The sequence below is a fragment of the Schistocerca gregaria genome, chromosome 5, assembly GCF_023897955.1.
Source record: "Schistocerca gregaria isolate iqSchGreg1 chromosome 5, iqSchGreg1.2, whole genome shotgun sequence".
Lineage (NCBI taxonomy): Eukaryota > Metazoa > Arthropoda > Insecta > Orthoptera > Acrididae > Schistocerca > Schistocerca gregaria.
This window is the reverse complement of record NC_064924.1, coordinates 374,254,020-374,280,909: the sequence shown is the minus strand read 5'-3', so window position 1 is coordinate 374,280,909 and position 26,890 is coordinate 374,254,020. Positions and strand designations below refer to the sequence as shown.

Here is a 26,890-nt window from a genome sequence, read left to right as displayed (position 1 = left end):
TCAGCGTCTGTCAGTTCCCGTCATACAGTCATATTTATGCCGGAAAACTTTTTACACGTATCACCTAAGAATAACGGGTTAGCCAATGAACTGCCCTTTTATACCTCGTGTACGCGACACGACTCACATCAGTTGGGCTGAGTTTCATGCTTCTGAGCCACTTTTACGTGGGTATTATTTAAGTAAAATTCAAAATGTGGAAATAATGTTTTCGGAAACTGGCACTGAGCGAATACGTGTGCACATTGGTATAGCCAATCATAGTAATTGCTTATTCACTAAGCACCAAAATGTGTAAACATGTAGGAAATGAAGCTACTGGTACTACATTTGATGACTTTAGGAAAAAAGAATTATGTTAGTGTAGTGTGTTAATGTTCACGGTGAAACGGTGCAACTGAAAAAAAAAAAAAAACAAACGGGCAGACAGTATACAGGGTGCGCCGCGTAAGACGTAACACCCGCTTTATTCCGGGGCGATTGCACGTGTCGGCATGCGGTTTTCGGCGAATCATAGCGCACTATGGGGCACATACGTTGGTACTTGAACAATAATCACAATGTTTATATTGTCCGAGATAATGAGGCAAGTACATGTTTTTTTAAATGGGACGCTATACTTTTTTTAACATCATTCATGGTAAAAAAAACATACGTTGGTACATGCACAATAATCACAATGTTTATATTGTCCGAGATCAATATAAACATTGTGATTATTGTGCATGTATCAAAGTATGTGGCCAATAGTCGGCTATGATTCGCCAAACACCTCTTGTCGATACGTGCAATCGCCCCCGGAATAATGTGGGTGTTACGTCTTACGCGACTCACCCAGTATAATAGATGAGCTCTGTCGATGTCAGATGTTTTTACGCTGACTTATTATTTTAAATATTTTCTAAACAGTTTTTCAGTTTCACGGTGAACATTAACGCCTACCGCACACATTTTTTCAAGACATATAAAATTTCGTTGCAGAAACGTTGTTACATTTTTAAAAAAAGTGGGTTTTCTTAGTGCTACGATTGATACACGTGCCGTCTTCGCTTATTGTCACTGAACGATGAACTCACACAGCTGTCTCGAAACGATTCTTGACTGTCTACAGCGTCCAAGGGGAGGAACAAGTTCTGCCTGAACGACGCAGACTATTGACGAGATGCAGTGGTATCGATACAGAAAAAGTTGTGTTCGGAGGTAGTGTTCAGTGAGAGAGTTGTCAAGAAGGAGAGGCCGTTAATGAAGGAGACTTACCTGGAACGTCCTCTCGTGGGGCGGCGGCCTCTGCGGCGGCACAGCGGCGGTGTCCGCGGCGGTGGTGGGGGCGGCGGGGGTGACGCCGGCGGGGGCGGCGGTGGGCGGTGGGGCGGTCCTGGCGCCGCCCTCGCTCTCGCGTTCACACTGGCTGCCCGGCGACCAGATGGTGAGCGCGCGCGGCTTGGTGCACAGGTTCAGCGGCGCCTCCTCCGGCTCGCCGCTCACCTCCGTCACCGCCAGCGTGACGTCACCTGGTCGCGGCACTCTGCCCAGGGCGCAGCCTGTCGCAGACACCAAAACACACCGCTGCTGCAGCACGCGCCGACAGTATAAGCTGGACACAACACTGGGGATTCATTCTCTGCTAGCCGAAAAAACTTGGAACTGCATTGGGATTCCTCTATTTCAATTTCGAACGGCAATGCTTAGGATCTTATATCTTCGCCTAAATCCATACTTCACAAGCCACCTTACGGTGTGTAGCGAGTGGTAATTCTGAACCACTATCTGTCCCTACCCCTCTTCCAGTTCCATTTACTAATGGCACGTGGCAAGACCTTCACATAAGCTCTGTACTTGCAGCAGAATGAGAAAATGAATTGAGACACAAAGAAATTACAGACAATAGCTGCGAGTGAGCATTGATTTAAATCCACTAAGCCAACCGGACACAGAGGTCATCTCGCCTGCACATACACATATATAAACAAAATGAATGAAAGCTAGATGCGGAAACGGGCAATGTTAGCGGTTCACCTGTACTAGAACAATAATGCCTGGTGAACAAAAAGCCAGCATAAATTTGAAAACTTAATTAACCACGGAATAATGTAGATAGAGAGGTAAAAATTGACACACATGCTTGGAATGACATAGGGTTTTATTAGAACCAAAAAATACAAAAGTTCAAAAAATGTCCGACAGATGGCGCTTCATCTGATCAGAATAGCTATAATTAGCATAACAAAGTGAGACAAAGCAAAGACAATGTTCTTTACAGGAAATGCTCAATATGTCCACCATCATTCCTCAACAGTAGCTGTAGTCGAGGAATAATGTTGTGAACAGCACTGTAAAGCATGTCCGGAGTTATGGTGAGGCATTAGTGTCGGATGTTGTCTTTCAGTATCCCTAGAGATGTCGGTCGATCATAATACACTTGCGACTTCAGGTAACCCCAAAGCCAATAATCGCACGGACTAACGTCTGAGGACCTGGGAGGCCAAGCATGACGAAAATGGTGACTGAGCACACGATCAGCACCAAACGACGCGCTCAAGAGATCTTTCACGCGTCTAGCAATACCTTTTTTTTCTTTGATCACTGTGGAAGCAACAGTTGTGCATTTCAGTACTGAATTCCTACGTACGTTAGTACTGAATTCCTCCGTACGTTTTGATTAACCTGCATACTACGTTCGTCTTGTAGCCACATGGTGGTCTTATCACTTCACTGCTCATTTTCGCTTTCTAGAGATTGTTTTGGGTATTATAAACAATTTAGTGGTACCAAGCTCGTCCTCAGGTTGGTTGATGCTATGGAAACTCTTCTATAAACAAATGGCCGGTATAATTTCTTTGGTTTTCTTATTGTGGATAGATTGCGACTATGCTGGAGGAAGCAATGTTGCCCGTCTTTCCGGAGCGTATACTATCGAAAATTCTACAGTAAACTTCTCAGTGATGCACAACGCTTCTCTTGTAGCGTCTGCCACAGTAAATCGTAGAGCACCGGCGTAACGATCTCCCATTTGGTAATGATCCTGTAATGAATCGTGCCGCCCTTCGCTGTATCTTCTCTATCGCTTTTGTTAATTCAATTTGCTTCGGATCCCAAACAGTACTCCAAAACCGGTGAGCAAGTGTTTTGTAAACCACCTCTTTCGTGAATGAAGTATATTTCCTTAATACTTTCCCAGTATATCTCAGTCTGGCATCGTATTTTCTACAGTTAGCTCTATGTGGTCGTTTTCGGATAATTTCTCCTAAATTTTTCATGATAGCTACTGTTACCAACTGTTTGTCGCCAATAACGTAATCGAAAAGTAGCGTATTTATTCTGGTGTTTATGTGCTTTACGTAGTGTTTATTCATGTTTAGAGTCAGCTACAAGTTTCTCGACCATCTGTTAACTACTGCAGTTCTTCCTGTATTGCTTCTGGATTTGCAGTCTTCCTACAGAAAACAGCATCGTGTGCAAGTAGTCACACGGTTTCCACCCTAATCCAGTAAATTATTAATATAAATTTTAAACCGTAACAGCCAAATACCATTCCACTGAGATTCTCCTAAAATTTACATTTTTGCTGTACTGAATGCCTTCAGGCAGTCAAGGAACACGTTGTCAGCCTGGGAGCCCTTGCCTATGGTGCTCTGGATCTCCTGGGCTAAGAGTACGACTTCTGTTTCGAACTCTCTGTCAACCTCCTGAGAGTAACTGGACATGGTCAGTTGCAAAATTTCACTGGTAATTGCACACTACAACGTAGCGACAATATACAGATGAAGTGCGTTACATGGAGAGGACATAGACTGATGTGTCAAGACATTATGACCACCTACTTGATATCTTGTTTGCCTGTCCTGGGAACGAAATACATCACTGATTCTGCATAACAGGGATTCGACAGTTTTTTGTTAGGTTTGTGGAAGCATGTAGCATTAGATGCCTTGGCACACGCCGTGTAATTCGCATAAATAACGGCCCGCTGAATTTCGTACGCGGTGGTGGCGCCCGATAGCGACCCTGATGGGTTCCACACGATTTACATCAGCCGAATTTGGTCGCGAAAACATCAACGTCAGCTCACTATAATGCCCCTCAAACTACTGTAGCACGGTTCTGGCTCCGAGACACGGACAGTTATAATGTTGAAAGATTACATAGCCGTCGGGGAAGATGGTTGGTTGGTTGGTTGTTTGGGGAAGGAGACCAGACAGCGTGGTCATCGGTCTCATCGGATTAGGGAAGGATGGGGAAGGAAGTCGGCCGTGCCCTTTCAGAGGAACCATCCCGGCATTTGCCTGGAGTGATCACGCAAAACCTAAATCAGGATGGCCGGACGCGGGTTTGAACCGTCGTCCTCCCGAACGCGAGTCCAGTGTCTAACCACTGCGCCACCTCGCTCGGTGTCGGGGAAGACATCAAGATGAATGAATGCAGTTCATTCGGAGCTGTCCGCATGTCTTCGGTTACTATCACAGGTCCTATGCAAAAGCGGGAGAATGTCTTCCGTTGCACGATACTGCTGCCACCAGTCTGCGTCCGTAGCTCACTGTACGCCTCGAGCCGCCGTTCACCTCGACGACGGCGTTTTTGGAGACGACCTAATGCCGCAAAAATATGGTTCACCAGAAGAGCCGAAACGTTTCCATTGATCGACTGTCGAATCCCGATGGTCCCGTGCCCATTCTAATCTTAACTCTCAATGTCGTAGGTTCAACACGTGAACATGTAGAGGTGGTCTGCTGCGGAGCTCCATGTTCAACAATGTACGATGAAGAATGGTGTGCTCTGAAGCACTTACGCGTGCCCCAGCAATGTGCTCTTTCGGCAGAGACCACAGACCACCATCTGCCCTTCTTTAAAGAACAGGCAAGCCTCCGAACCCCGCGTTCTGTAAAGAGGCGTGGACGTCCAACCATTAACGGCCTAGTGGTAGACGACAGTAGAATATGAAACAGTCGACCGGATTCGCCGTTTTCAAAATTATCGGTCACAAGCTGTGCTTAGCAATAATCTGCCCTTTCTAAAATCGGTTGTCTCAATGGATTTCCTCATCTGCGACCCATATTTTCAGTAGCTTGATGCCCTGTCCATATCTGCTGCGCTTACATATAAGGCGGCATTCAACGTCACGGTCGGCAGTGGTCATAATTTTTCGGCTGATCAGCGTACAACAGGCAGCAACATGCAAAATTTTTATGACTCTACTGTTCTGCACCTCTAAGTAAAATATACGTTTTTAACTTCGAGAAGTTCCTTTTCTAAGTTAACAATTTTTGCCATTAGCAGAAGACGCAACCTAACTTACACTGCCTTAGTTGCACTGCCTTACGTACAGTTGCTCTGTTACCGTCAAAAGACATCTGTAATCTACAGCATCACCAGATGTCCAAATAAGAAATTCTCCACCTGAAGATAATGTTGTGAACCATCGAAACGCGTAGTACCTGTCTTCTTTTCTTACATACAGAGAAGATTGTACAAAAGACTTTGCTGAAAATTTTGAGCACGATGACGGTAGTTCTTGTTGCTCCGCTTCTGCACTTGTTGTTGTGGAACTTGGCGAAACTCCACCATGTTTTCTTCTGGTAACAAATTTAGTCACCTAAAATGCCGGAAATGTAGTATGAGAGACATCATTTCTGGCTTTTGTGGTCTAACAGACGGTAGTCCAAATAAAAATACTTGAGTATTTTATTATTGCATAATACCTAATTTTCGACGGTGAGATCACGCTTGTGTTTACAATAAGGTGTAGCAGCGTACTGTCTTTCACACAAAGAGACTAATGTTGAGTTACAAACTTTGGTGGTAAAACCTTATAGCGCAAAGGACGACTAGGTGTTCCCCGTGTAAGATTTGGGCCTTAAGCTTGTAGAGTGAGGGGATCGTCGCTTCTAGCTGGTTATGCAGATTCGGGGTGGGAGGTGCCGTGAGACAGAAGCCTGGAAACGTCGACAGACCGGCCTGAGGCGAAGCCGTACCAGCGCTGCGCAGTCAGCAAATCTGCGCCTTCGGAATCCTTAACAGCTATGCCGTCCACTCAGAGAATGGCAGGCGCCGGGGGCAAAGGAACCCCAATAAAAGAACTGAGAAGTTGGCCACTCTGTACATGGAAATTCTGAGACTTACTAACGAACCAAAACAGATACGTATTGCAAAATAAACAGAAAAGGAATAAGTGGGTTGATATCTCTTCCTCCTCACTGTGATTTGCAGCGACGCTCAGTACAAAACCTATAATATAGCTATAGCGGCAAGAATGTAACCTACGAAGAACACATAAGTGTAGATTCAATGAAGAGAAATGCTCATTCATTTACAAATGAATGAAGTTTGTGAATTAGATCTTCAAAAAAGAGATATTTAAATATGAAAGCCATGCTGAGCGCTGAATAGCACCAAAAGTGTAATTTTTTTCAAGCTTGATTCATAGAGAAGTAAATCATAGTGATTCATGTATTATGTATTTTCCCCGCAGTTATCTCAATGAATTCTGGAACTGTTTCTTAAGTAAAATTACAACCGACTCCTTAATTTCTCCTTTAGTTGAAGGGCAAATGGTAGTTAACTGTGGCCGAACTAAGCCATGTAATAGTGCAATTAGACTAGAAAACGTACTTTCATGAAGAAGCATACATTTTTTGGTATTTGTGAATTTCAGTAACTAATGATGGCAGAAGTAAAGATGATATCAGATGTAGACTGACTGCACCAAGAAAATATTACCTGAAAACTAAGAAAAAAGTATTGTGGCAGCGAATATAAATTTAAGGGTTACGAAGATATTTGTCTGTGGTTGGCGATAAACAGTGCTGCTATGAACAGAATACAAGATTTTAAAATGTATAATTTGACGATCGCTAAATGGGGTGACTGACGGACTGCAGTAATGAAGAGAATCGAAGATACGCCAAAATTTAGCTAAAAGAAGGTACAGAGGTTACACAGAAATACGGAAACACTAAAAACACAACACATTAGCATGCCGAATACGGCGTCGAAAACCGTAGGCATTGTGAACAGCTCCCGCGTCACGGAATGGCTGGTCCCATATGGTTTTCAGACGAATCTTCTACTACTGTACTAGCAAAATTCTGGCAAGGGCAGGTACCGGTGATGAAGATGGATAGAAATCACTTACTCTTCGGACTGGAGGCTAGCAATCATTTTCAGCGTTGCCGGTGTACCAGCCAAGAGAAAGTGCGGAGAGGTATGGAATTGAACCCAGGACCTTGAGGCAATGGCTTGTCATGGCAAACCTTACGCCACCAGGTCTCCTGTTCTTTGCCGGAAAGGTACAGGAAACCACCCAACATCAGGTGGCGTACCTGGACGGATAGCTATACAAGTACCAGTCACGTTCGACGTTGCTTAATCACCAGAAAACAGGTAGCCAACAACTGTAAATTCATGGAATAATTTTATTACGATACCAGTTTGGGTGCCTCATTGTCACCATCTTTCGGGTCCCTACACAAGAAACTAGGTAAACCACCCAGTCGTTTGTGCTTACTGAAGAACCACTATATCAAACTGGCTTCCGTAGATATCTTCACAATAGATGTGGGCACTTCACACATCTTTTCATTAGATGACCCATCGAAACGTGTAGCGTAAACGTGTAGCGTAATAAAATTATTCCATAAATTTACGATTACTGGGTATATGTTTTCTGGAAGTTGAGCAACGTCACGGGTGGCTGGTACATGGATGGCTAACCGTCCGGGAACGCCACCTGCTGTTGGATAATTTGTGGTGCTTTTCCGGGATTTCCGGGAAAGAAAATTCATCGACCAGCTGCAGTCCCATTCTTCCGTTTATACAACATGGAATTAGAGAAAGTTGCTTAACTTCTGCGATATGACGAAAACCATTGTATTCAATGAGGCAAGGCCGTTGGCATATGGCAGGCCACTCTTAATCGACGAGAATAAAGGTTTGTGGCTGGAAAACGTTTTTAGCACAATGAAGAGATAATGACAGCCGTGGAGTTGCTGAAAAAATTCAAGGACTCTGTCGACTGATCTATTACTAGTTACATCGAAAATTAGTAGAGGTTTGTCCAGAATAAGTAGTGTACAAACTCAGGCCGATAATGTTGTACGTTACATCGGTAACGAGTAAGGTTGTTGGTATGTCACCACTATCGGTTCAAAAGATAACGCACAAATGACGACAAGCAAACGTTAGTAGAGATTCGTGCGTCTGTGATAAAATCTATGCTTACTGTCAGCGTCAAATGTTAGTAAAATATCTGCCAGAGAACACGAGAAAATTCTGGTCCTATGTAAAACTGTTAAGCGGATCTAAGAGTTCCATTCAGTCCATTGTTGACCAGTCTGGTGGGGCAGTTGAAGACAGTAAAATCAAAGCCGAAGTTTTAAATTTCGCTTCGACTAATCACCTTGCTTCTAGAAGGCATCGCTCGTGCGAAACTAAGCTTGTCCTTTTCTCACATGATATCCTGCGGACTATGGATGAAGGACAACACGCATCTACATCTACATGACTACTCTGCAATTCACATTTAAGTGCTTGGCAGAGGGTTCATCGAACCACAATCATACTATCTCTCTACCATTCCACTCCCTAACAGCGCGCGGGAAAAACGAATACCTAAACTTTTCTGTTCGAGCTCTGATTTCTCGTATTTTATTTTGATGATCATTCCTACCTATGTAGGTTGGGCTCAACAAAATATTTTCGCATTCGGAAGAGAAAGTTGTTGACTGAAATTTCGTAAAAAGATCTCGCCGCGACGAAAAACGTCTTTGCTGTAATGACTTCCATCCATATTCGCGTGTCATATCTGCTACACTCTCTCCCCTATTACGTGATAATACAAAACGAGCTGTCATTTTTTGCACCCTTTCGATGTCCTCCGTCAATCCCACCTGGTAAGGATCCCACTTCTAACAGAGGACGAATAAGTGTAGTGTAAGCTGTCTCTTTAGTAGACTTGTTGCGTCTTCTAAGTGTCCTGCCAATGAAACGCAACCTTTGGCTCGCCTTCCCCACAATATTATCTATGTGGTCTTTACAACTGAAGTTGTTCGTAATTTTAACACCCAGGTACGTAGTTGAATTAACAGCCTTGAGAATTGTACTATTTATCGAGTAATCGAATTCCAACGGATTTCTTTTGGAACTCATGTGGATCACCTCACACTTTTCGTTATTTAGCGTCAACTGCCACCTGCCACACCATACAACAATCTTTTCTAAATCGCTTTGCAACTGATACTGGTCGTCGGATGACCTTAGTAGACGGTAAATTACAGCATCATCTGCGAACAACCTAAGAGAACTGCCCAGATTGTCACCCAGGTCATTTATATAGATTAGGAACAGCAGAGGTCCCAGGACGCTTCCCTGGGGAACACCTGTTATCACTTCAGTTTTACTCGATGATTTGCCGCCTATTACTACGAACTGCGACCTTCCCGACAGGAAATCACGAATCCAGTCGCACAACTGAGACAATACCCCATAGGACCGCAGCTTGATTAGAAAACGCTTGTGAGGAACGGTGTGAAACGCTTTCCGGAAATCTAGAAATACGGAATCAACTTGAGATCCCCTGTCAATAGCGGCCATTACTTCGTGCGAGTAAAGAGCTAGCTGCGTTACACAAGAGCGATGTTTTCTGAAACCATGCTGATTACGTATCAATAGATCGTTTCCTTCGAGGTGATTCATAATGTTTGAATACAGTATATGCTTCAAAACCCTACTGCAAACGGACGTCAATGATATAGGTCTGTAGTGAGATGGATTACTCCCATATTTCTAGATTTCCGGAAAGCATTTCACACATTGCTTCATTGCAGGGTATTAACGAAGGTACGAGAATATGGGATAAGTTCACAGATACATAAGTGGCTCGAAGGCTTCTTAAGTAATAGACCGCGAGTATTCGTTAGAGAAGAGGGTATCGTCAAGGGCGCCTCATGGAAGTGTGATAGGACGACTGTAGTTCTATTCATACATACGCAATTTGACGGACGGGATGGGCAGCAGTTGGCGGTTGTTTACTGATGATGCTGCAGTTTACAGCAAGGTATCAAAGTTGAGCGACTTAAGGAAGGTACAAGATGATTTAGACAAAATTTCTAGTTGGTGTGATGAACGCTAGCTAGCTCTAAATGTGGGAAAATAATGGTAATGCGGATGAGTCGAAAAAACAAACGTGTAATGTACCGATACAGCATTAGTGGTGTATCCCTGACACAGCCACTCGTTTAAATATCTAGGCGTAACGTTGAAGAGCGATATGAAATGGAAAGAGCATGTGAGGACTGTGGCAAGGAAGGCGAATGGTCGACATCGCTTTATTGGGAGAATGTGAGGAAAGTCCGGTGTATCTGTAAAGGAGATCGCATATAGGACTCTACTGCGAGAAACTGTAGACTACTGTTCGAGTGTTTGAGATCCCCACTAAATCGGATTGAAGGAAGACATCGAAGCAATTAGGATGCGGGCTGGTTTCGAACAACACTAAGCGTTACGGAAATGCTTTGCGGAATCAGATGGGAATATCTGGAGAGTAGGCGATGTCCTTTTCGAAGAACACTACTGAGAAAATTTGAAGCCGACTGCCGATTGATTCAACTGCCTCCAACATACACTCCTCTTAAGGACCACGATGATGATAAGAGAAATTAAGGTTCATACGGAGGCATAAAGGAATACAAACGTCTCAAAAATGAGATCGACAGGAAGTGCAAAATGGCTAAGCAGGGATGGCTAGAGGACAAATGTAAGGATGTAGAGGCTTATCTCACGAGGGGTAAGATAGATACTGCCTACAGGAAAATTAAAGAGACCTTTGGAGAAAAGAGAACCACTTGTATGAATATCGAGAGCTCAGATGGAAACCCAGTTCTAACAAAGAAGGGAAAGCAGAAAGATAGAAGGAGTATATAGAGGGTCTATACAAAGGCGATGTAATTGAGGACAATATTATAGAAATGGAAGAGAATGTAGCTGAAGATGAAATGGGAGATAAAGCCACAGCTGCAAAATACTAACGCGAATTCTTTACAGACGAATGGAAAAACTGGTAGAAGCCGACATCGAGGAAGATCAGTTTGGATTCCGTAGAAATATTGGAACACGTGAGGCAATACTGACCTTACGACTTATCTTAGAAGAAAGATTAAGAAAAGGCAAACCTACGTTTCTAGCATTTGTAGACTTAGAGAAAGCTTTTGGTAATGTTGACTGGAATACTGTCTTCCAAATTCTAAAGGTGTCAGGGGTAAAATACAGGGAGCGAAAGGCTATTTACAATTTGTACAGAAACCAGATGGCAGTTATGAGACTCGAGGGACATGAAAGGGAAGAAGTGGTTGGGAAGGGAGTGAGACCCGGTTGTAGCCTCTCCCCGATGTTATCCAATCTGTATATTGAGCAAGCAGTAAAGGAAACAAAAGAAAAATTCGGAGTAGGTATTAAAATCCATGGAAAAGGAATAAAAATTTTGAGGTTCGCTGATGACATTGTAATTCTGTCAGAAACAGCAAAGGACTTGGAAGAGCAGTTGAACGGAATGGACAGTGTCTTGAAAGGAGGATATATAATGAACATCAACAAAAGCAAAACGAGGATAATGGAATGTAGTCGCATTAAGTCGGGTAATGCTAAGGGAATTAGATTAGGAAATGAGGCGCTTAAAGTAGTAAAGTAGTTTTACTATTTGGGGAGCAAAATAACTGATGATGTTCGAAGTAGAGAAGATATAAAATGTAGACTGGCAATGGCAAAGAAAGCGTTTCTGAAGAAGAGAAATTTGTTAATATCGAGTATAAATTTAAGTGTCAGGAAGTATTTGTTAATATCGAGTATAAATTTAAGTGTCAGGAAGTCGTTTCTGAAAGTATTTATATGGGGTGTAGCCATGTATGGAACTGAAACACGGACGATGAATAGTTTAGACAAGAAGAGAACAGAAGCTTTCGAAATGTGGTGATACAGAAGAATGCTGAAGATTAGGTGGGTAGATCACGTGACTAATGAGGAGGTATTGAATAGGATTGGGGAGAAGAGAAGTTCGTGGCACAACTTGACTAGAAGAAGGGATCGGTTGGTAGGACATGTCCTGAGTCATCAAGGGATCACAAATTTAGCATTGGAAGGCAGCGTGGAAGGTAAAAATCGTAGAGGGAGACCAAGAGATGAATACTCTATGCAGATTCAGAAGGATGTAGGTTGCAGTAGGTACTGGGAGATGAAGGAGCATGCACAGGATAGATTAGCATGGAAAGCTGCATCAAACCAGTCTCAGGACCGAAGACCACAACAACAACAACAACAACGGAGGCATACAGACAGTCGTTTTCCTCTCGCCGCATTTGGGAGTTTAACAGGAAAGGGTACTTCCGCCACACACCGGACAGCGGTTTGCGGATTACTTATGTACCGGGTGATCAAAAAGTCAGTATAAATTTGAAAACTGAATAAATCACGGAATAATATAGATAGAGAGGTACAAATTGACACACATGCTTGGAATGACATGGGGTTTTATTTGAACCAAAAAATACAAAAGTTCAAAAAATTTCCGACGGATGGCGCTTCATCCGATCAGAATAGCAACAATTAGCATAACAAAGTAGGACAAAGCAAAGATGATGTTCTTTACAAGGAATGCTCAATATGTCCACCATCATTCCTCAACAGTAGCTGTAGTCGAGGAATAATGTTGTGAACAGCACTGTAAAGCATGTCCGGAGTTATGGTGAGGCATTGGCGTCGGATGTTGTCTTTTAGCATCCCTAGAGATGTCGGTCGATCATAATACACTTGCGACTTCAGGTAACCCCGAAGCCAATAATCACACGGACTGAGGTCTGGGGACCTGGGAGGCCAAGCAAGACGAAAGCGGCAGCTGAGCACACGATCATCACCAAACGACGGGCGCAAGAGAACTTTCACACGTCACACGTCTAACAATATGGTGTGGAGCACCGTCCTGCATAAACATCGTACGTTCCAGCAGGTGTTTATCAGCCAGGCTGAGGAATATGCGATTCTGTAACATATCGGCGTACCTCTCACCCGTCACGGTATTACTGGCGTTTTGCTGTCCAGCCCCATCTCGCGGACATTTTGTGAACTTTTTTTGTTCTAATAAAACATTAGGTCCTTCCAAGCATGTGTGTCAATTTTTACCTCTCTATCTACATTATTCCGTGGTTTATTAAGTTTTCAAATTTATACTGACTTTTTGATCACCCGGTAGGTGTAGTTGTAGATGTAGAGACGTGGCGCTTACCGAGCTTGGCCTTCTCCGGCGACAGCGGCTGCTGGGCGGCGTGCCGCGGCGCCACCAGCGGCGAGAAGGACTGCAGCAGCAGCGCTGGCTGCGCCCACAGCAGCGCCGGGTGGGCGGCGCCGCCCCCGGGCAGCCAGCACATGGCGCCGCCCTCTCCTGCAACACCAAGCTGCGCTCACCTCACCAGCTCTCACCACAGTACTCACTCTGTACAACCGTGCACTCTGCAGTCAGTTACTGGATCCGATTTCACAATGCAAATAACTTCTCACTCACTATCGTCTGGCAATTAGAACTGTAGCACCAGAAATGACACAATATGATGCAATTTTATTGGGTTGGTGTGTAAGTTCGTAGCTTTTTTCCAGAAGTTTAATACACAAAATAGATACATATAACAGGGACTTCAGTCATTAATAATATATTCTGCTTTACTATTCACAGCAGTCTGCCAGCACTTGAATAACTTTTCCATTCTGCGACTGTAAAATCACGTAGTTTTGAGGCGAAGAACTCGTCGAGCCATGTTCGGAGCGCATTTTCATTCGGAAAGGAAGTTTCTTGAAAGGTGTTCGATAAAAGCGGAAATCTGAAGGCTCAAGGTCAAATGAATAAGGTTTGAGCTGTATTACTTCCCAGCTCAACTCCTGTATACCGTTTTTTAATCAGTCTAGCACAATGCGGGCGGGTGTATCTTTACTTCATGGAGTCTTCCTGGTCGTTTTTATTGGATTGTATCAGCTGGGGAAGCAATTCGTAATGCAGCACACTGTCGCTGTTCCATAAGACGCATAATATTATCTTTTGTGGATGCGCTCAGGTCTTTGTACGGAGAGCTTCTTCAGTGCGGATGCACAATTACTTCTGTCCTCCTGTGGGAATCTCAAAGTAGCGAGCATGGAGCAGATGGGCAGGAACTGCAGGTAAATAGCTCTAGGTGTGAGTGGGAGTCTGCTGAGAGGCGTGCAGAAATAATTCGCACTGTTGCGATAAACCTTGTGTCTGGGTGGCGCAGAGGTTAACGCAACTTCCCAGTAAGCAGGGATCCTGGCTTCGAATCTCGGTTCGACACTCGTTCTCGCTCGTCGCCGCTGATTCGGAGTAGTGTTCCGATGTAGCTGACATCAATAATCGCTTCCCTTTCCTTTCGTTTCCTTCCTCCCCCTCCACCTTCAGTATACATAAAACATATCACAGCTGTGTATTCTGTGTTGCGTCTGTTGTTTCGGGCATGCCCAAAAGAACAGACACCACGCATTATTACAGGTACTGAATGTGGATGGCTTTACTCATTTGTACTTAAATCGGTTGCACTGAAATTCATTTGCGTAACTAAGTTGAAGAAACTTCTTGCCTATACGACGTTTTTCAGTGCCGTCTTTATGGTGCTGCGATTTTAATGGTCAGCAGTGTAGTCTTATCAATTATATACCCTTCGAACAGTCACAAACGATAGCCCCTCTGAATTTTTTGATGAAAGTCGGTAAAAAAGAAGGAATCGCCTGACAGGACACAACCCGAGCCATCGAAGATGAGAGTGGAGGGAAGTATGGGAAGTATAATTTGTACGTAGGTACAGAACAGTAACCTGCGTTAAATGGGTGTGGGTTGCTGTAGTCATACACAGAGAATGGAGATGGACAGGTGTGACTCTCGTGAAAAACTGCATCGAGCTGGTCTTCACACTGAAGACGACAAGAAGAAAGAACAAGTGAGAAGCTGAATGACTCACCCCGGAAGTCTCTGGGCGAGACGAGGGAGAAGGCGCTGTGGCGGCGGGGCGGCAGAGGCAGCGGCAGAGGCGGCGGGGGCGGCGGCGACGTGGCGCAGCGCGCAGGCGCGGGTGGCGACCCTGCCAGGCGCAGCTCTGGGGAGGACGGCATGCTGCGGGCCGAAGACGCCGGCTCCACAACTGCCCAAAGAAACACCGCTTGGCGTCAGTCGCGAGCACTACGCTCCGGAATAAGGGGCGCAACTCGTAAGTACAATAGAGCACAACAGTTTTCGCAAGTACAACAATTTACACTAGTATAATTGATTTTACACATTCATTTTTATGTTATGTACCATTTTATTTATTTATTTTTCATGTTTCGTGGAACTATGGGAGACAAAGCAACTTAGTCTTGACACAAATTGCTACGTACTTTACAGAATACTGATTTAAAAAGTTAGAAACAAAACAAACTGAACAACTAATGAAGAAAAATATTGTCTGATAGTACTGGAATAAATGATACATTACAGGCAAGACACCAACTACAGTGGTGATATCCCATACAGAATAAAACGAATGTACGATAAAGACAGATTTCAACTTAGATTTGAGACTTGAGGTTTGCCATTATTTTTTTCTATTTTGTTGGATCCTATAGAAAATGAAATCTAATGATTAGTGTACACTCTTCTGTATAATGCTTAAGGAAATATTACCCAAATGCAAAGAATAATTCATTCCAGAGTTCACTGAGTAAATGTTACAGTTAATTCTGAATGAGTCATTATTGTCAAAACAAATCCCATGAATCAGTACAGATGCAGAGTCACCTGAGCAACGGCCTGCACGAACTTCACGAACTGAACTGGCAGGTCTTCCTGACAACCCTTTTCTTGGCTAAGAATATTCTTGCAGCTTAAAAGATACCAGGATACCAGTACGCGTCCCATTTGCCTTACGCATACAGGAAGTTGGTGGGAGTATTCTTGTGTAGAACATGTTCACATGGAGTAATGTAGCATCCCTAATATTTACCTCAACGGTGAACGACAGGAGAGTCTATTGTCGCATTTTATGCACCCGTTTGTTCGGACCGAATGAGGGGATACAATGGTGAAGACAATGGTCTCGCGTCCTCTGTTTGTTTCTAAAATCACTTAAGGCGAATTTCGAGAAATTTCCTTTGAAAATGACTCTGCCAATTTCCTCTGCCTGATTTTGACCTCACATTACCTAGTCGTCAACGAAACGTTAAAAATGAACATTCCTACCTACATTCCCACCTGGCCTCACACAAGTAGATATAGGTGCTTTGACTATCCAACCAACCTCCGCTGCAATGGCCAATATCAGTCACATCTCTGAGGCGGTACAGATCGCGAATACGACTGTCACCTTGGTTGTGCATGGTGTGTCACGTTGGCTGAACCGCATCGAGACCAAAACGGCGGCCATTATTCGGCCTAGTACAGTGCGTCCCATCATCTACTATCAATCCAGCTGTCCTGCTTATTGGTTTTTGACCTTGCGCAATGTCTGGACTTTCTTGTTGTCGTTATTGGATTTCATTCTGCTTTCTGCTCACCACGAATTTGGACTTATTTACGGATTAAGCGGTAGCATTGTAAACAGACATAAAATCAATGAGCAGTGCGCAGCAGCTGAGCAGTCATTGATCATGGAGCCTCGCAAAGCCCGCGCCTCAGTGCAACCCCGACAGTATGAGGATCCATGCCGGACATAGTTCTGTTGACATGCGTAATTTACTTGAAGAAGGGGTAGCAGCTAAAAACTTCTTGAAATACTAGTGGTGGTTCAGATTTCTCTCAGTTCTCCCCAAGTCGAGAGTGTCGTTTTATATACTATATCCGGAAACGATACAGTTGGTGGTTATCCGCCATGTCGATTACGTATGCAGTAATCGCTACAGAACAGAACGGTCATATCCTCTGGAACTTGTGCATCAACCAGTAAACAGTGTTGATCTGTGTAGTCGTTAGTATGTCGAGTGTCGCCACATGAAAAGGTTAAACCGGATTATGATAGTATACGAAGGTTGTTTAACTGTGCTCGTACGTTTCAGCACTGATTCCAAATGTATTTTGCTGTTGCCGGTATGTAACAGTAAAAAATGAAGCAGGACGGCTATTATTTTATGTGACGTCTCGGTAAGAGCGATACCTAAAGACGATCAGAAGATCAAAACCGGTCATAAATAAATAATTACACAACCAGACAAAACAACTGAAGCACGCAAAAGACTTGGAGGGATTTCAATGTAACTTCGTTCACGTACACACGATCGGCGAGTATGTAAATGATTAGAGTTGCAATTCTCTGTGACACACAGAATGGTTACCAGAGTGCATCAAGGTTGTTCGGGTTTAATATCGTTGCCAGGCATGCTTAGGTAAACAAGGTGCGTGAACAGCATAGATGTTGAGTGATCACTGTGAAGGACACAGAGATGTCGCGTATTCGTGTGAGACAGCATTTACAGTATCTGCCAAAGTTTGTAAGGGGCCTCATTATGGATCTCCATTCAGCCGGCTGGTCTAATCACGCAATACCCAGATTTTTGCGGGATTCACTCACAAGAGCGTTCCAGGAGCCACTCTGTATCAATTCTGGGCTTATGGGGTGTTTCATTGTCCTGCTGGAATTGCCCAAGTTAGTCGTAAGGCACAATGGACATGAATGGATGCAGGCGATCAGATAGGATGGTTACGTATGTGTCATCTATCAGAGTGGTATCTAGATGTAGCAAGGGTCCCATATCGCTCCAACTACACACACCCCACACCATTAAAGAGCTCCACCTGCTTAAGCAGTCCCCTGCTGACATGCAGGATCAATGGATTCGTGAGGATGTCTCGATACCCGTACACTTCCATCTGCTCGATACAATTTGAAACAAGTTTCCCGTCATCAACAGTCCAATGTCGGTATTGACGGGCACAGGTGAGGCGTAAAGCTTTGTGTTGTGCAGTCGTCACGGGTACACGTGTGGGCCTTCGGCTCCGAAGCCCATATCGATGATGTTTCGTTGAATGGTCCTTACGCTGACACTTGATGGCCCAGCATTGAAATCTGTAGCAATTTACGGAAGGGTAGCACTTCTGTCACGTTGATCGATTCTCTTCAGTCGTCGTTGGCCCCGTTCTTTCAAGAACTATTCTCGGTCGCAGCAATGTCGCAGGTTTGATGTTTTACCGGATTCGTGATATTCGCATTACACTCGTGAAATGGTCGTATAGGAAAAGCCCCACTTCATCGCTACCTCGGAGATGCTGTGTCCAGTCTATTGTTCGCCGACTGAAACGTCATGATCAAACTCACTTAAATCTTGACAACCTGCCATTGCAGCAGCAGAAACCGGCCTAACAACTGCGATAGACACTTGTTGTCTTTTGTAGGCGTTGTCGACCGCAGCGCTGTATTTTGCCTGTTTACATATCTCTGTATTTGAATATGCATCCCTGTACCAGATTCTTTGGAGCTTCAGTGTATAAATTTGTATTTTTCAGAAGGCAATAGACTCGCAAAATTGCATATTGGATGCAGAAGCTGTAAGGACAGGCAAGACCCTTATGGCTTCACCATTCGTTTATGTCAATATGTGATTCTATGTGTCCGTTTACGTTATGAAGAAGAAAAATTTACATTCATTGAAAACATAGTAAACGGGTAAGAAACTTTTAATTGTGCAACAAGTTCACTGTTACTTTCCAATTCTATCAAATTTCTCTGTGAAATTTTTACGTGACACAGAGGTGCTTCCATGGCCAAGAAGATCCCCAGATTTTTCCCCGATAGAACATGCGTAGGACCAGCTGGGACGTCAACTTCGTCACAATGCCTGTAACCAGCTTGCCTCAGGAGAGGATACAACGGTTTTAAGACAACCTTCCCAACGGAATCAGCAGACGCATCCAGGCCAGATGTGGTTCAACGCCGTACAGATAACTGGGCTCTTTCTGCCAAGTTCTTTGTACATTAGATTCAGTTTTGTAATCACTGAAATAGCATCACCCACTCTCTCAGTCTTCGAAGTTTCATTTCATTTCCTCCTCCTCTGGAAGCTTCACTTTTTCAGGCGGGATATTTTATCAACAGCCCTTGGCAGTTTTGAATTACGGAATACATGAATAAAATTAAATTTCGTTTCTTAATCACGCCAGCGACGGCATTCACTGGGCTATTACAACCTGAGATGTTTGTGGTTTTTAGCGAATGGGAGATAACGACGCTGCTTGTGTGTCAACGGGAGAGCTCGCACAGACAGCCTCGAATCGTGAACGCAGCCAACACTATGGCCGAAGCTAAACGTTCCAGGGTTATGCCGGCAAGATGCTGGCTCCTTCCCTGCTGTGGTGCAGCATGTGGCCGTGGCTCGTGTAACCTTTCCTACGTCACGCTCGCTTTATTATCGTGACTGTGTACTCGGTGCGAGCCGAAATGTCACTGTATGACAAACCTGTTTCTCAGGAGCCAGTCATTCCACAACGTCCGAACACTCACATGCTGATATTGCGGCCATTGACATGGACAAATGTCTGTGACTCGGTTTGTGGCGTTTTTCTTTTTCCTCTTTTATGGCTTATAACTTCGTAGAAATCGCTTTGAAAACGTTTTTTTCTCTCCTTGTCATCCTGTTGAAATGTCGTGTGACGAGGGCCTCCCATCGGGTAGACCGTTAGCCTGGTGCAAGTCTTTCGATTTGACGCCACTTCGGCGACTTGCGCGTCGATGGGGATGAAATTATGATGATTAGGACAACACAACACTCAGTCCCTGAGCGGAGAATATCTCCGACCCAGCCGGGAATCGAACCCGGGCCCTTTGGATTGACAATCTGTCGCGCTGACCACTGAGCTACCGGGGGCGGACGTCATCCTGTTGAATCTGCACTACTTCACAAAATATAAAATGAGATAATTCAATTGAAACCATCAGTAAAATTAATGTTTTCAGACGGAGGAGGTATGTAAGGCGTAATCTATGGAACAAGTGAACGGAGAGAGAGATTACAGAGAAACGTCATCACGAGAAATGTCGAAGTACGGGAAATGATCTTTAAGCTGATTAATATGAGCAGTGAAGCACATGTGGATTTGGGGGTGATAACAGTTGAGTTTTGATTCACCAATGGGTGGGGGGGGGGGGGCGTCACTGGTATCATAAATCTGAGTAACAGTGGTGGTTTGACTGTCTTAGTCTTATTCCCAGCGAGAATTCAACTCAATCTGGCCTTATGTGCTCCGTTATTATTAATCATCAAGTGCCCGCAGAAAGAAGGGTATAAACTCGGCCTCTGCAGCAAGACTGAAGCAACAGTTTACGTAGACAAATCGTTGTACCAGAGATCTTTAAAGGTATTTGTTGGTGACCCAATATCAACACCAGCCATACATAATGACGAAAGTAATATTCAACATTGGATTTCTTGTCAGAGTAAAAGCTGGAGAATTCCATGCGAAATATGGTGAGCAAATAAGCTGCCATCTAAGTAATTTCTTTTTCAAAATTGTCCCTTTCACGTATGTTTCTTAGATATTATACACTGATGTGCAAAAAAAAAATGCTTAATAGATTGTTTGTCTCTGGAACGAATTATGTGATTGATTCTGCTATGTGACATTAGATGTCTACGCACAGGCCATGAAATTCGCGTAAATAAAGTGCCTCTGAATTGTGTGCGCGGGGATGGCGCCCGATAACAAACCAGATGGGTTCGACAGGATTTACCTCAGGTGAATTTGGTCCTCAAACCACAGCAGCACGGTTCTGGCTCCAAGACATGGACTATTGTACTGCTGAAAGATGACACCAGAGCGGAAAAGACATGACGGGATGACGCTGGTTCGCAGATGTCTGCGTATCTTCCATTACTGTAAAAGGTCGCATGCAAGAGCAAGACGCTGTCTCCTATAGGGTAATACCGCACCCACATGCTTGCGTCAGTGGCACACTGCACATCTCGAGCTACTGTTCATATCGATGACGACCTACTGTAGCTAAAATGTGATTCACCCGAAGAGCCGGCACGTTTCCACTGATCGACGATCGAGTCCCTATGAACCTGTGCCCACTGCAATCGTAGTTGACGATATCGTTTGGGCAACATGTGAACACGTAGACTGCTGCCGAGCTCGGAGCTCAATTTGAACAATTTACAATGAACTCTGTACTCCGAAACACTTGTGCGTGCACCAGTATTGTACTCTTTCGACAGAGATGCCACAGATTACCATGTATCCTACTTTACAGACCAGACAAGCCTCCGAAACCCCACGTTCTCTGAAGAGTCGTCGACGTCCAACCACTTAGCGCCTGATGGTAGTTTCACTATTCTTCTATCTCTTTCCGTAGATGCTCACGACAGTAGCACGCGAACATTTAACCAGCTTCGCCGATTTCGAGATATTCGTTCACAGGCTCTGCGTGATAACAGTCTGTTAAAGTCGCTCATCTCAGTGAATTTCCTCATTTACAGCTCATATCTTCGCTCGGGTTATTGCCGTTCGTGTCTGCTCCGCTGACATACTTTTGTTACCTCTTCACGCGCCCCCAACGCTACCAGGTTGCATCCAACGTCGCGCTCGGCAGTGGACACAATGTTTTGGCTGATCACTGTATATGACAACGAGTAGAGCAGGCAAGTTGAAGACGTCTACAGACAAATAGAGCCAATCATAAAAGATACACGCTACCTTGAAAATGGCGTAAAAGGGGTTTGCAAATTCAAATACCTTCGTGGGCGATCCGCAGACAGACAACCGATAAACCGAGCGCGTGGATCTCCTCTGTAGGATGGCCCAAGTTGAAGAGGATCCACTAAGAATTACGTGTTTTGTAACGAACTCCAACTTTGCACTCAGTGACATCTCACTGGAAAAATATCTCTGTGTAGTGCGTCGAATATGTCTCAACGAGCGATGCGGTAACATCGTAATAAATGGCGACATCTAAAAGGCGACATCAGTCTGAAACGATCTAACTGAAGAAAAAGCGTCGTAATATACTTGGGGGAATTATAACTGATGGAAACACGTCAATATCGTATAACAAGTTTTCCTATGGAAAAAAGTATGTATTTTTAGGCTACAGTATACTGGTATCGGAGATGACTGATGACTGAGCAGCAGCTTATGTTTGACACCGATAAAGCGAACAATTTTGTGTGAAGCTGTCAAAGGAATTATTCATTCGTTTGCACAAGAAGTGACTGAGACAGGCGACTCAAAAACTGAAAACAAATTGTTTTACCGTTTTAACTCCATGTGCAGTGTGGAAATATTAAGGACAGTGAAGAGGTAGCAGTAGACAAAACAGTACAATCAGGAAGCGATATAAAGTAAACGTGCCGATAAATCTGTCCAAATTAACAGAAAAAATCAGGAAGTGTCGGTTACGAAAATGAACGAGAACCGGAGGACTGGGGTGACGTCGTTGCCGGGCGATTGTATCGTAGCCGATGACGCGGCGTGCTGGCCGTGCCCGGAACACCAGATGCGATACGAGATAAGTCCCTCTCAGTGACAGGCTGCGGTGACCCAGATGCTCAGAAAGAAGAATGCAGCTGTATAATTCCCGGCTGTTACACAGCTTCTTTCTCCGGAAAGTCCCATGTTCCAGCCATCTATTTCTCAGGCAGCCAACGAAAGTTACTATGACGGTAACTTTCGTAAAATCTATTCTGTGGCTTAGGTAAAGCCTAACCGATGTCACGAAACACTTGACGCTGTGTGTGTGTTTGTCTTTGTGGGTGTGTGTTTCGCTGTCGCAGATAGATAAATTTAAACAGTTGATCTAGTGGTAGTAAATAAACGGACTTGAAATGGAGGTCATTGAAAGCCGAATGAATGTAAGCAGAGAGTATAAGGGGTGAAATACTTATTTCCACTTCCTTTTCTACTGTGACGAAAAAATACAAGAAGAATGTTTTTTGAATATTAGACGTGGAAAAGTTTAAACCATCGAGTAGCAAATCACTGGCGTAGTCATCTCTGGTTATTAATGCTATTATGTATTTGAAGCCTACAGTCATTGAAGAAAATAAATGCATGAAACCGCTATATTTCAGTATTAAATATAGATGTAGTGTAAAAATGTTGCATAATATATCTCCCAGGATTCTGCCACCTAATTCGAAAAGATTTTTATAAACGCATGGGCTCGCGTAGCAGGCGTCAATTTCATTAAAACCTTTCTGGAGATATGGCGTCTCATGAAATGATCAATATACTAAAACAGAAGACGTTTCGACCGTATTGCAGCGGTCTTCACCAGAGTGTTGTCTCGGGGCAGTGCAGCCAGATGGATATCAATGAAACGGAATGGCTTTCCATATTCTCTCCCGTTGGGCAGCTTGCGATTCTTTCTGCTCTTGATCTAGCTTACTGTGATGGGTGAGTGTTGAGTAAAGTATCATGTCGACGTTGCAGATGAGGACGAAAGAGAAAGGGAAACAAGTTTGATATCTCGACCGTTTAACTGTGTTTTGGTTCTTATCACACGGCCTTGGTGTCGTTAAGTATATAGTAACGCTCGTTTATAAGTGGCTAAAGGAACAATGCTTTCCTTACTGACCGGATTCTACACGCGTTGTAGACAAGCTACCCACGAAAGGAACTGATAGTGATATCACAGCTACTTTGGAGGTCGTGAAATGACTAGAAATTATACGACAATAATTCAGAAACCTCTGCATTCGCTCGTTTAGAACCAGTTCCTGTGGCTGTAGTTTCCAGCGTCTTGATAACAGTGGGGAGTAAATCGCAGCTTATACACTCCTGGAAATTGAAATAAGAACACCGTGAATTCATTGTCCCAGGAAGGGGAAACTTTATTGACGCATTCCTGGGGTCAGATACATCACATGATCACACAGACAGAACCACAGGCACATAGACACAGGCAACAGAGCATGCACAATGTCGGCACTAGTACAGTGTATATCCACCTTTCGCAGCAATGCAGGCTGCTATTCTCCCATGAAGACGATCGCAGAGATGCTGGATGTAGTCCTGTGGAACGGCTTGCCATGCCATTTCCACCTGGCGCCTCAGTTGGACCAGCGTTCGTGCTGGACGTGCAGACCGCGTGAGACGACGCTTCATCCAGTCCCAAACATGCTCAATGGGGGACAGATCCGGAGATCTTGCTGTCCAGGGTAGTTGACTGACACCTTCTAGAGCACGTTGGGTGGCACGGGATACATGCGGACGTGCATTGTCCTGTTGGAACAGCAAGTTCCCTTGCCGGTCTAGGAATGGTAGAACGATGGGTTCGATGACGGTTTGGATGTACCGTGCACTATTCAGTGTCCCCTCGACGATCACCAGAGGTGTACGGCCAGTGTAGGAGATCGCGCCCCACACCATGATGCCGGGTGTTGGCCCAGTGTGCCTCGGTCGTATGCAGTCCTGATTGTGGCGCTCACCTGCACGGCGCCAAACACGCATACGACCATCATTGGCACAAAGGCAGAAGCGACTCTCATTGCTGAAGACAACACGTCTCCATTCGTCCCTCCATTCACGCCTGTCGCGACACCACTGGAGGCGGGCTGCACGATGTTGGGGCGTGAGCGGAAGACGGCCTAACGGTATGCGGGACCGTAGCCGAGCTTCATGGAGACGGTTGCGAATGGTCCTCGCCGATACCCCAGGAGCAACAGTGTCCCTAATTTGCTGGGAAGTGGCGGTGCGGTCCCCTACGGCACTGCGTAGGATCCTACGGTCTTGGCGTGCATCCGTGCGTCGCTGCGGTCCGGTCCCAGGTCGACGGGCACGTGCACCTTCCGCCGACTACTGGCGACAACATCGATGTACTGTGGAGACCTCACGCCCCACGTGTTGAGCAATTCGGCGGTACGTCCACCCAGCCTCCCGCATGCCCACTATACGCCCTCGCTCAAAGTCCGTCAACTGCACATACGGTTCACGTCCACGCTGTCGCGGCATGCTACCAGTGTTAAAGACTGCGATGGAGCTCCGTATGCCACGGCAAACTGGCTGACACTGACGGCGGCGGTGCACAAATGCTGCGCAGCTAGCGCCATTCGACGGCCAACACCGCGGTTCCTGGTGTGTCCGCTGTGTCGTGCGTGTGATCATTGCTTGTACAGCCCTCTCGCAGTGTCCGGAGCAAGTATGGTGGGTCTGACACACCGGTGTCAATGTGTTCTTTTTTCCATTTCCAGGAGTGTAAAATACTTAGTTTTCTTCAAGATCAAAATTTTTTTATCAATATCTTTGGTAACTCGTCCCCTACTTCATCTCCCTTTTCGAAGATGTAGCGCAATTGGGTGATTCGACAGTAGTAGACTTCACCGGCTCACCTCCGTAGGCGCGGTTGCTAACGTAGGCCTTTGCTCTGGACCTAGACTCGGAGGTAAGCCGGTTCGAATACTGGTGGTGGATGAAATACTCACTGCCAGCATTTGGACGACAAGGGGACGACAAGTAGCGGCGTAAAGTTTCAGATCACCCCACCTTGCACCTAAGTCCTGGGTTAAATTCCAAACCGGTTTGGAGTGTCTCACGAAGGGAAGGCATGTGGCACTGTTGACAGTGATGCATCCGTCGGGTGCAGACGCTAATCCTGGCTCTCCCCTTCGCGCTATTCGAGAGGATATGCTGTGTGCCGGCACCGTGTTTGAACCTACTCTTTCTCTCATTATCATAATACGAGCTAATAACACCACACTACACACACACACTCACCTTCATTACATTCCACAAATAGTTATATGACACAGTTCTGACAAATCCACAAGCAAAGTGGCCAATGTGCGCGGCGGCGGAATAAACCGTTTCCCACTAGGCAGCTGAACTCTTGGCACTCCTTGCACTGCCAACGGTTTGGTGTGAGGAAGGGTATCGGGTCGTCCCTTAAACGAACCATCCCACATCCGTTAATAACGATGCTGACCCATCGACGATGCGTGACAAACGTACAAGAAAGAGAAGGGGCCAATACTTGATTCAAGATAATAGAGTTATCAAATGTAAAGGGCATTGCCTAATTTCGTAAGCAAGAATGTTGAAGCACGTTTCCTGGTTTGTGGTTAGATCAAAAGCAGTGCTAAGTAATCTTCAATAGTTAATATTCCACGAGTTTCTGACCTGGATACGAGGTAAAATATTTGTCACAAGCCGCGCGGAGTGGTCGTGCGGTTTGAAGCGGCATGTCACGGATTGCGCGGCCCCTCCCGCCAGAGCTTAGAGCCCTTCTTCGGGCATGTGTGTGTGTGTGTGTGTGTGTGTGTGTGTGTGTGTGTGTTGTTCTTAGCGTAACTTAGTTTAAATCACATTAAGTAGTGTGTAAGTCTAGGGACCGATGACATAAGCAGTTTGGTTCCTTAGGAATTCATACACATTTGAACATTTGTCGAAGTTATGTCAACAAATTTCAAGAAGTTAGTTACCTGATGTGCTTCATTTTGATAAGTACTCTTCGCTGCAGTCGATTTTCAGTACATATTACTCGCAATAATTTGTCTTGGTAGATATTTAATTTCGATATATTTGCTTTAGAGTAAAACGGGAAAATTGAGATAGGAAGACACACCAAAGTCATTACACCATCCTGCTACAGGTGACAAGAAATTTAGTTAAATGTAGCGTCTTCTGACATCATATATATCGGTGCACCATGCACCAAACCCATGGTCCGACTAGTGTGACCGCGGAAAAAGGGAAATATCACCAAAGAAAATGAAGACAGCTGAGCTCGGTAACTGTGTTATCCTGATAGGGATTCTTGTGAGGCGCTGGTAACAGAGAAACATGCAAAGAATAAGCGGTAAGATTGCGGTAGCTGCTACGCCACGCTATATGAATAATCCAGCCTCTCCTCGCGGAAATCGCGTGATATGTGGACGTTAAGACAGTACGAGGACT

At 44.8% G+C, this 26,890-nt stretch overlaps 1 protein-coding gene across 1 annotated transcript in view; it reads right to left on the bottom strand.

Annotated features, from left to right (window-relative positions):
• LOC126272531 (zinc finger protein 358-like) overlaps window positions 1-26,890 on the bottom strand; it is a 126,000-nt gene that overhangs the window by 81,220 nt on the left and 17,890 nt on the right. The window contains exons 2-4 of the mRNA XM_049975444.1: window positions 14,997-15,176; window positions 13,265-13,420; window positions 1,258-1,541 (exon numbers count right to left, since the gene is read on the bottom strand). Coding sequence (XP_049831401.1) covers window positions 1,258-1,541; window positions 13,265-13,420; window positions 14,997-15,176 — 620 coding nt within the window. The remainder of the gene's footprint in view (window positions 1-1,257; window positions 1,542-13,264; window positions 13,421-14,996; window positions 15,177-26,890) is intronic.